The 11,573-nt window shown below is 42.6% G+C and overlaps 1 protein-coding gene across 1 annotated transcript; it reads left to right on the forward strand.

Moving 5' to 3' along the window:
- The first annotated feature begins 3,682 nt into the window (after positions 1–3,682).
- Positions 3,683–7,219, forward strand: LOC114611745 (60S ribosomal protein L28-like). Its single transcript, XM_028756499.1, has 4 exons — positions 3,683–3,715; positions 4,009–4,108; positions 6,627–6,687; positions 6,916–7,219. Exons 1-4 carry the CDS (start codon positions 3,683–3,685, stop codon positions 7,217–7,219), a joined length of 498 nt encoding a protein of 165 aa, XP_028612332.1.
- The last annotated feature ends 4,354 nt before the right edge of the window (positions 7,220–11,573 follow it).

The raw sequence follows: 11,573 nt of genomic DNA on the forward strand, positions 1-11,573 counted from the left end.
TGGAAATGTCTGCGTTCTAATGTTCAGAACCTGGAATGTGCTTCCATGCGTGGCTAAGGGAGTAGATAGATTTACAGTTGCCAAACAGTGGACTTGAAAGCAGGGAGATTATGCTGGGCTCTGCAGATGGACCCAGTACAACCTCAAGTGTCCTTAAATGCAGAAGATGAGGACAAGAGTCAGGTCAGTGTGGTATAATGAGAAGAAGAGTCAGCTGGCCATTGCCGGCTTTGAAGATGGACAAGGACCATGAACCTTGGAATTCAAGTTGCCTCTAAAATCTGGAGAAGCCTTAGAAAGTAAATACATAGAAATACTGTTGTGATTATTAAGAAGGCCCCTAGTCTTTTATTCTTGACTCTATTTCTCAGCATTACAGAAGCAGTTTCAGAGGTGTCTTATGCATTCCATCATGGCTTTTCAGCTATACACAATGACGTATAGGAATACACACTTTAGACACACACATACATGTACAGACAGTTGATTTTGAAACTATCACAGGGAAATGGAAGCACGATTCTCCTTTTTGTCACAGTTGTGCTTTTTAGATGGCTTTCCCAATGGAGTAAGCCTGCAGGTGGCACAATTGGGACTGGAGTCTGCCTGCCTACTGATGACTTTTCCCATTGTGTAAGTGGAGCACAACAGCAAGGCACCATTGGGGCAGGAAGGGGCAATGTATAAGGCCAGACTGTTGGTGACAGTATTTGAGAGTTCCGATGTCTGTACGTGAGTGACATTTGGGGACTTCCCATCTGTTCCAATCAATACACGCATTTTCAGTTGTATTCTTTTGCACCTAATGCATTTTCCACTTGAGATGTAAATTCTAAAAAAAGTGTTCCTACTTCCGTACTATCCCAAGGTTTGCCGCGCTAGATGGCTTAATAGTTTCTTTCTCTGCACCACATTTCAAACACTTTCCGTTGTTTTAGTCAAAAGACAGAAAACAAGTTCAAGAAAGAGAAAAAACTCATTAGCTCATGGAGAGAGGAAGTTAGAATCAGGAAACAGCAGAAGTCACCCTTTTAGTTTATCTTCCCCTTATGAGCTTCCGTCAGTGGGCTCCGACTGTGGCTGGAGACAGTGTCTGCTCCTGCGACAGTCGTAAGAAGCTCCTGCAAATTCCAAATTTGGCTTCAGAAATCCAACAAAGGATTCTGACTGCCCAGCTTGGATCCTGTGATCACTTTTGGATTAACCTCTGTGGCTCTTAATGACAGGTCTATCCTGGGTCTTCCGATCTCCTTCCGCGGCTATGTGTGGGTTCTGATTTGTTCTCTGGTAAAGGAGACAACATACGTCTTTCTGCCAAAAATTGTCATGGTATTATGGGGAACTGAGAAAAGACCAAATTAAAGAAAGGGGAATTCAGAGAACTCTGAGATTATTGATTGCTATCCCTTTGGTATTCTGAAGTTTTAAATGTGAGTAAAATTTAGGGCAGAATCAGGCACAGTCAATTCACAGGTGCATTCATGCATTCAACACATTTAGGTTTAAGACATTAAAAAACACCCTTTACTGAACATGAGCGCATTTCCTTCTCACCGTTTTCCCCTAAACATTGCAGTGCAACTATCTGCATACCATCTACATGGTATCATCAGTTGTCTAGAGGTGATGTTAAAAGTATGGGAGGATGTGTATAGGTTCTGTACAAATACTGTGGTACTTAGTATAAGAGACTTAAGGGCCCACGGATTTGGTAATGTGCGTGAGTGCATTCTGAAACCAGTCCTCTAGGGGAGACAGGCCACTGTTTCTAAACTGCACTCAGGTAACTTAAAAGGCATGGTTTGTTTCGAGAGCTTAACCCCCAGAAAGGTAAATTAGGCTGCAGAATAATACTGAAAACCCCTTTGTACCATGAAATGCTCCCCCAACAAGCTGGTGATTTTCACTTGCCACACCCACCTCCCCACAGAATCAGCTTCCAGACATCTACTTTCACAGAGCTTGCCTGGCATGGTGGCTCTGGCTGTTGTTTTCTGTCCCTCCCACTGGACAAATCCCTGTACTCCCCCCTCTGGCAATGGAACTGGATGGCATTTTGAGGCAAGCTGTCTCTTGGAAACTGATGCCATTTTGAGAGGCTGGGTTGGGATGCTGGGACAACTGGCATTCAGCTGAGTGGGAGGAGAAGGAGAAACAGCTTACCAGCTGCTGAGGAAAGTGTAATGAGAGAGCAGGGAGAGAGATACATGCAGAGAGAAAGAGAGAGCAGGCATGTTTGTGTATCAGTTCTCTTGCCTGTGATGCATGCGTGAAGGCCAGAGGTCAGTTCTAGGTATCTTCTTCTATTGATCTCCATCTTCTTGGTTGTTTTTGTTTGTTTGGTTGGTTGGCTGGTTGGTTGGTTGGGTTTTTTTGTCATTGTTTTGTTTTTTGTTTTTGAGATAGGTTTTCCAAGCTTGTGGTTTGGTTAGACTAGCTGGCCAGCAAGACCCACAGATCTGCCTGTATCTCCCAAACCTACTTCCACCATAAAGGGGTCGTAGCAGACACTCACCATCACACCTAGCTTTCTACGAGTGCTGGAGACCTAAGCTGACATCTTCACATTTGTTTTCACATCGAATATTTTGTCCACTGAGACATCTTTCCTAGCCCTCTAGAATCTTACAAAGGAGATCGACTGTATGCATTTGAAGACAAGAAAGAATGTCTCAGAAGCCAAAGTAGTAACTGATTGGGACATACAAAACCGAAGGACCAGAGAGCATCCCCTGAATCCGTGTGTCATAATCACAGTACGTTAAAGAGCACTCCTTACAAAGCTCAGGGGAGTGTGGAAGGCACACTGGTAGCTATGAGGCTTTGCCAGATGCGTGAGCACTCTGGACCCTGTGCCTTTATGTATGCAGTGTGGATACAATGTTCTTCTTAGCTAAGAGTAGACATGATGCACACAGAAGATGATGCAGTAGTAAAAATTCATTTCTTTACACAATCCTCTTTCTTTTTCTTCAAAACAGAGCAGAATATGATGGAAGAGGCTGATTCCTCACCTGAAAAAAATATTCACAAATGAAAAAATAAACCATTGGTTTTCTCACTATCATGCACCATCAGCATCCCCCGCTCTCCACGAGTATGGAGAGTCAGCAGCTGACAGGGCAGCATTTTCTGCCCTAAACATCCCCTTTTTTCTCTGGAAGGACAGCCAACATATGTACAGCAGCAGGTGGTATGGTCCAGCAATGAGTGCTGGATGCAGAATCAGCTCACCTAGCCCCAGGCTGTCCCTGCCATCAGCCACGGCATGTGTGTCCATTCCTGACAGTCATGAGATCCCATTCACTCAGTATAAAATGCAGTAGTGATGTGTTGCCTTCTGTTCTCCTATGGGTCGTTGTGACAGGCACTTAAATAGGAGACTAAAAATCAAATAAAGTGAGAAATGTGTTATACAAACTCAGAGATTTTTGATTAGTGTCAGAGTAAGTTTATCTGTCTTCTTGGGAACCCCAATACAATCCTCTCTCTTTATCTAGTGTCTCATGGTCAAATCTGGCACCTAGTAGATCAGGGCCCTTCAGGCCAGACCACTTGGAAATCTATTTTAGCTTAGGCCACTGCCACTTGGCAGCCTTTATCTATTCCATAGGAAAGTATGTAGAGGGAGTTTGAGCTGTGGTTATAACATGGAAACAGCCCAGCCCTCTCCAGTCTCGGAATGGGGTTCACAACCACCAGCAAGAAGACACAGGTAAGTACGGAACACTGAACTTGATAACAAGCACCTGATAGCCTCCAGGCACTGTGAGGGGCTAAAGATGGCACCTGGAGTCCAAGGCTCAAATCTTAGATCTAGGATCCAAGCAGTTACATCTTTTATGTTGTCTTACATTTCCTGCAGTATCAATGATGCTTTCTTTGGTTGCAGCGTGGTGGGGAGGGCTTTCTCATAGGAGAGGTACTTAGTGTGAGGATGGTGAGGCACTGTGAACTGTCAGTAACAGAGAGTATTCAACAATTCTGCAAGCTTTGTGGTACTCTCAGCTTGTGCAGATTTCAGACTTAGAGAGGGATATCAGACTCGTTCGTTCCACAAGCCTAGAAAACATTACCCTCATCTTCAAAGAGTCAGTCATTGTACCTGGTACTGCCTGCTCCTCCTTTTCTCTCAGCTTCTCCTTCAATATCCCCTTCCCCCTCCTCTTCATACTATCCACTGAAAGTGTATTTAAAAAATAGAGAGCTAGGGACATCACTCAGTGGACACAATGCTTGCCTTAAAAGCATGAGCAACAGTGTTTGGATCCCCGGAATCCGTAAAAAAAAGCCTGATGCTTGCCTCTAATCCCCATTTAGGAGACAGGGATGGCAGAAATCTCAGGGCAAGTAGGCTAGCTAGTCTGGTGAGAACTGGTGAGTTCCAGGTTCAGGAAGAGATACAAACCCCTCAAGAGACAAAGTGGGTAGGTATCATGGAAGAAACACAACATTAACCCCTGACCTCAGTATGAACATTGAAATACATACTACATGTACTGACAAACATCACACACGTACACCACACACACACACACACACACACAGACAAAAACAAACAAAAAAAAAACAAGCAACAAAGAAAGGGAGGTTTTCATACACACACAAAGACTTGACCCTCTCCCTTCTAAGTCACAATATAGAACTAGCTTAATTCACTTCTTAGCCTTAAAAACAAAACAGAGAAAGCCTGACAATAATTCAGCCACTGGGTTAAATAAACAATGGGCTTCAACAGGAATAGGGCCCCTCCTTTTCTCCCTCGCCTTCCTCCTAAGGCAAAGCTTGAAGGTATTTTTTTTTTCTGGGAAAGGATTTGTTGCTGACACAGAGAACAAAAGAAGACCCAAAGAGATGATTAATTAGGTCCTGTGTCCAGGCCAGGATTCAATAATGAACATTCATGAAAGAGACTCACATCCATTTACATGAAGAAAAGTTGAGTGTAAAATGGTTTTTGTAACATAAGCAGTTTGTATATGTGTGTGTATGTATCTTTGGGTGTATGTGCCTGTGTTTGTCTGCCTCTCTGTCTCTTTCTCTCTGTCTCCCCACCCTGGTGTATATATTTGTGTGTCTATTTGTCTCTGTCTCTCGCTATGTGTCTCTGTCTCTCTGTGTGTGCATGTGCCTATGTTTTTTTTTGTGTGTGCAGTAAAGCTGATCTGAGGTCTAACTGGCTATAAGCAGAAATTCCAGGGAGTGTGATGCTGGCACCAGCTCATTGGAATTTTTTGCTTTAGTTCTTACAGGCTTTGTGAACTTGGGTGAGGAGTAAATGAATAGCCTCATTCCTCAGTTTTCTCATCTGTAAAGTGTGGTGGAGGAAACACTCTCTACTCTGCATTGGAGTGAGGACCAAAGGCACTCTCAGGACAGAGCTCCTGGAGCACAGATTGATGTGCAGTGATTGCTTGAAGCCAGTTCTGTATTTGTGTGTTTAACCCCTCCCTTTAGTGGGAAACAGCACTGTAAAATCCATCTCAGCCATGTTTCCTTTTCATCTGGGACACACTGCAAGACTTGTACATCCAACTATCCTTACAACTTAATCCAAGCAAAGGACTGAGTTTGGCCAATAAAATATTAACCGAAGTAACATGATTTCTATGGGTCAAGGTGCTATTTGTCCATGCCACATGCAGTGTCCCAAACTTTAGTCCACTTTGTGGAAGAGGAGCTGGGTCTTTGAACGGCTATTCTCACTAATCTTATCTTCGGTCTTTGAGTCCTTTATTGTTCTCTGTAGCTACAGAATACATAATCTTTCCCAGAAAGAAACCTTTTAAGCCCTGCCCTTGGAAACAAGGAGTTAAGTTTTCATTGTCTTCTGCTTCCCACTGGAGGCTTGTTCTAGAACCTGACGATGTACCCTGATGGATACAACAGGAGTCTAAATTAAAACATACATGAAGTGACTTGGGACTTTGGTTTTTGCTCCTTGCTTCCTAAGAGTTGGGCACAGTAATAAGAGAATATATGGACTCATCTAATACGCACTGGCTGTGATTCAGCCCTGGCTCTTGACATCGAATCTTGTCTCTGCCGTACTCCAACTGTGTAATCTTGGACTAATTCCTTAAGTCCTCAATATGCTTTGTCATCTTAAAAATTAGGACAATATTCACGTGTTCTGAGGCTTGGATGAGAATGGCCCCCATAGGTTCATGTTTGAGTATTTGGTCACCGGTTGATGGAACAGTTTGGGAAGGATTAGGAGGTGTAGCTTTGTTGAATGTGACGTGACTGGTGGCAGGCTTTGAGGTTTCAAAGGGCTTAAACCATTCCCTGTGTTTTTCAGCCTATACCTTGAGCGTCAAGATATTATTCCTACTGCCATGCCTTTGCTCTGCCATCGTGGACTCTAACCTTCTGAAACCATAAGCCCCAAATAAACTTTTATAAGTTGTCTTGGTCATAGAATTTCAGCCTAGGAGTAGAAAAGTAACAGTTATATGCTCTTGAAATCATACTTTTACATTTTTTCTACAAAAAAATGTACTTCCACATACATCTGGACAATATATGTAAAAAGATACCTACTGAAGCACTGTGCTAATAGCTTAAAGTTGGGTCCCTTGAAGAGGTGAAAGTTAGGGGGCTGGAGAGATGGCTCAGAGGTTGAGAACACTGGCTGTGCGCACATCTGCAATGGATGGTCGTTCGGAACTGCTCCAGTTTCTTTTCTTTCTTCCTTCCTTCCTTCCTTCCTTCCTTCCTTTCTTTCTTTCTTTTTTTTTTTTTTTGTTTTTTTTGTTTTGTTTTGTTTTGTTGTTTTTTTCGAGACAGGGTTTCTCTGTGTCGTCCTGGCTGTCCTGGAACTCACTCTGTAGACCAGGCTGGCCTCGAACTCAGAAATCCGCCTGTCTCTGCCTCCCAAGTGCTGGGATTAAAGGCGTGCGCCACCACCGCCCGGCTAAGGAATAAGCAGATGTACAGCACGGAGTCCAATAATCTGAAGGCCCGGAACTCCTTCCGTTACAACGGGCTAATTCACCGCAAGACCTTAGGAGTGGAGCCAGCAGCTGATGGCAAAGGGGTCGTGGTAGTTATGAAACACAGATCCGATCAGCGAAAACCTGCCACTTCTTACGTGAGAGTCACCATCGACAAGAATGCTCGGGCTACCCTCAGCAGCATCAGGCACATGATCCGAAAGAACAAGTGCTGCCCTGATCTGTGTATAGCGGCCATCCGCAGGACCAGTGCCATCCTTTGAAGCCAAAAGCCTGTGGTGGTGAAGAGGAAACGGACCCGCCCCACCAAGAGCTCCTGAACCCTACTCCCAGAAGCAATAAATAGTACACTGACTTGTTCTACCCCCCCACACAAAAAAAAAAAAAAACGAACGAAAAAACACTGGCTGTTCTTGCAGAGGTGCTGAGTTCAATTCCCAGCAACCAAATGGTGATTCACAAGCATCTGTAATGAGATCTGGTGCCCTCTTCTGGCCTGCAGGTATACATGCAGACAGAATGTTGTATACATAATAAATAAAACAAAAAAAATTTTTTTAAAGAGGAGAAAGTTAAACAATCCATGATGTATCCATACTTCGGTATATAGCAAACTGCTTTTTAATGGGATTAAAAGCATCAGGCATGCTGATGTCACTGTCCTCATTGTATTGTTAAACACAGTAGTAAAATACATGGCCAAAATAGAGTAATTTTCCTTAGGTTTTTTTTTTTAAAGCGACTATGTACCTATAAACATGTAATACACATACATAGGAACTCTCATAGCACGTTTCCAAACCCACTTTAGATGCTTCAGAAAGGACTTTTGAGGAGGGGAGAGTAATCGACAGAAGATCCTTAGTTTTCATTCCAACTCTTCTATTCTACAACGAGGCTGTCACTCCTCTGTAACAAAATAGAAATGGTGACACATGGTGACACTCTCTTCACAGACCTACAGTAAAGCTAATTTAAGACAATATGAAAGAAAATTTGATATAGTTGATAGTTCCTATGAAAAGCAACTCATTTTTTAGTTATTTTATTCTTGAGTATGAATTTACCATGGCTAGAAGTTTGAACAATCTAGCCAGGGACTGTGGAGCCTTCTCAGGTGGCTATCTAGTTCTCTCTGTTTTGTTCCCTTGTTCCACTGGTGTTTTTTTTCTTCAGGTTTATCCTGTGGCAGCAACCCTGCCACTGCAGTCTGACTATCTTAGCTCATCCTTCTTACTACTCCTTTGTAAGAGGCAGAAACTTATTTCCCAACACCTTTGAAATCTGAGTCTTCTTTGTATCTGAGCCCATTCCTCTGGTGACTGTCCAGGCACTGCAGAGGCCAACACGGTTGTGGTAAGAAGGTGACACATTGCTATCAGAGTCCTAGAGCCCAGGCTCTGGATGCTCATGAGATTTGGAGGTTGACTTTCTACACCAGTTCTGCTGCCTTGTCCATCCAGCAGGCTGGAGCATTGGACACAGCATATAAAGAGAAAGCACGCTCTGCTCCATGATGTCTAGAGCTTTGCTCCCAAGCTTAATGGCTCATGCTAGCTCTTGGCTAAAGGCTTCCCTTCCTCACATCATCAGCTGGTCTTTCACACGGGCTTGGTTGGACTTCCTTATAAAATGGTGGCTGAGCATACTGAGAGAACATTTTCTGAATTAGCCTCAGATGTCATGCAGTTTGGCCTAGTTTTCAAGAGGAAGACACAGATTCTACTTCTTGATGGGAAATGACAATGTTCTGCATGGAGCAGAAATATTGTAACGTGCAATTTTGAGAGATATACCCAAAACAGTGTTTCACAACCTCCCTAATGCTCAACCTTTCAATACAGTTTCTCATGTTGTGGTGACCCCCCCCAACCATAAAATTATTTTGTTGCTATCTCATAACTGTAATTTTGCCATTGGTCATGGAACGCAATGTAAATATCTGATATTCAGGATATCTGATATGTGACTTCCAAAGGGAATCTCCACCCACAGATTGTGAACCACTGCTTTAGAAGTTCTGGTGTTCCTGGATGGGTAGATCATCGCATACCGACAACTTGCTGGCTAGTTGAGATCACTGGGGTTCTTGCCATTTATGAGACATACTGAAGACTGAATGTAGTGCTCATGTTTTAGCAGTTCTCCTGATTGTCTTTGTCTGGCAGGAAAGTGAAGACCCATAGCAAAGAATCATTGTCCACTGCCATGCCTCATGCCAAGCCACACACATTTCAAAATAAGTTCTGTCCTCAACAGGTAAGAGATTCAGTTGAACATATCTTCTGGCTTCCTGGTGAAGATGAATTGGATCTCCTGTCTCTCATCCCAACGTCTAAGTCCCTCCGTCCTATCAAGTTGATGAAAAAAAATCCATAATCATCCTTGGTGCTTCCTGCGCTAGAGCTGGAAGGAAGTCTTCCAGTTATCAAAGGAGTCTTCATTTCTGCAAGATTGATGCTGGTCTGCAATATCCATCTCTGTGTTCCGACACGTCAGAACATTACAGTGTCCAGCACGAAGCCACTTAAAGATTTTAAGCAGCTTACAGTGAGAGAAAACACCTTTGTTCTGCTCTGTGAATAGTGAATCCTCAATCAAGGAATTATGTCTTATATTCTACTCTTTTCGATTCTCAGGCCACTGAATAGAGAAATCAAAATTAATTTAAGGGATATTGAACAAGATACTGTGCTCTGTTCTTTCTGTTCTGAAATCAGCTACCCCTGGTCTCACTTTATATACAAAGAGCTCAGAAAATTTTTATTTAAAAGATTGATTCTTGAGAGCAACACATGAACTGAAGATGCCAGAAATATAGAAACATACCCATGTGTAAGCACACACACACAGACATACACACACAGACACACACACAGAGACACACACACACACACAGCCCTACCATCAAACTTCTGGGCTTAGATCCCCACATCCCTGACCTAGTGTTAAAGTTCTATACTACTGAACAACCAGCCTCTATGTACAGTGTTGTATTCTTCCAAAATTTAGCTGCTAATGGTTTCCTGTTTACTGCAAGCCTCAATGATGACATAAACAGTTTCTTAAAACCTATCTCATCTATTATCTGTATTATATATAAAGAGCATGAGAGAACTCTGTGATACTGGTTCCCGGAAATACCCAATTTACTGGAGAGTTGAACTACTAACCCAGAGATGATTAGCATCACCCAGTGCTTCAAGGGCATATTTGCAACACAAGAGATCCCCTCAATAGCAACAGGAGGTAGCCATGAAATTAGTCTTGAGGTGTAGTGTGTTCTGTAGTTCCTTGTATGCAGTTATGATCCAATTCTGTACCTATGTTTGTTAAAATTTTTCTCCACTGCACGTGACACCATATACTTTGTGTGTATAAGTTTTGATGTCTTTGCTTTTAATAATATATTTTGTGTAACTTTATGAAATCAAACAATGACAAAATAGATGGTTATCGACTTGTATTTTTGCTTTCATATCTTTGTCTTCTTTTGTATTCCTAAATTATACAGTGCAATTGGCTTCTCCAAAATAAAATCTGCAGATCCACAAAAATCCAAGCTTATATTGGTCAAGGGTCTGCTGCAGTTGTTGCTTGATGTTGCTTGACAGTACTGGGATATATATGTACTGGAGCCTCTTATAGAGATGGATATATATGTGCTGGAGCCTCTTATAGGGATATATATGTGCTGGAGCCTCACACAAGTTAGTCTACTGCTCTACCACAGAGCTACAGTCTCAGCCTTGAACCCTGGTCTTGATTGGTGTGGTGCTAGTACTAAGCTGATACTCTTACTTTACTGAAGTTCTACATTTTCTAATATTTCTGGTTGTGAGTCTAGCCCTTAACAGCTGAGCTCTCTCTCCAATACAAAGTTCTGTATTTTCTTAATTAGTGTAGGATGCTATAACAGAATCCTACAGACTGGGTAGCAGAAACAACTTTCCTCCTTTCTTCCTTCCTTCCTTCCTTCCTTCCTTCCTTCCTTCCTTCCCTCCCTCCCTCCCTCCCTCCTTCCTTCCTTCCTTCCTTCCTTCCTTCCTTCCTTCCTTCCTTCCTTCCTTCCTTTCAAGATGAGGTTGCATACAGACCAGGCTGGCCTCAAATTTGTTAGGTAGCTGAGGATGACATTTACTCTCCCCCTAGCCAAGTGCTGGGATCACAATTGAGTCACCAGTCTTAATTTATGTGGTGTTGGGGATCAAGTTCAGGGCTTTGGGTACATTAGGCAAACACTTTATAAACTGAGCTATACTGCTAGCCCCAACCAATATCTGTTTTCAAAGTCCTGGAGACTGGTAAATTCAAGAATAAGGTGTCTGCTGACAGCTTTCTCTGTAGTTTATGACAGAAATCTTCTCATTGTACTTTTTAAAGATCAAAAATAGAAAGAAGCAATAGTCCTTCTCTGCCTTTTCTCTAGTAATCTTATTCAGAAAGGCTCTGCCTATGTAATATTTGAAGGACTCAATTGCCTAACACTATTACACTGGACTTGAGATTCCAGCACATGGCTTGGAGCAAGGGCTGAGAAGTTAAGAGCACTAATTTCTCTTTCAGAGGATTTGGGTTCAATTCTCACCACTCATATAATGGCTCACAACCTTCTAT

This window comes from Grammomys surdaster, unplaced genomic scaffold, assembly GCF_004785775.1.
Source record: "Grammomys surdaster isolate TR1022 unplaced genomic scaffold, NIH_TR_1.0 126121, whole genome shotgun sequence".
NCBI classification, from domain to species: Eukaryota; Metazoa; Chordata; class Mammalia; order Rodentia; family Muridae; genus Grammomys; species Grammomys surdaster.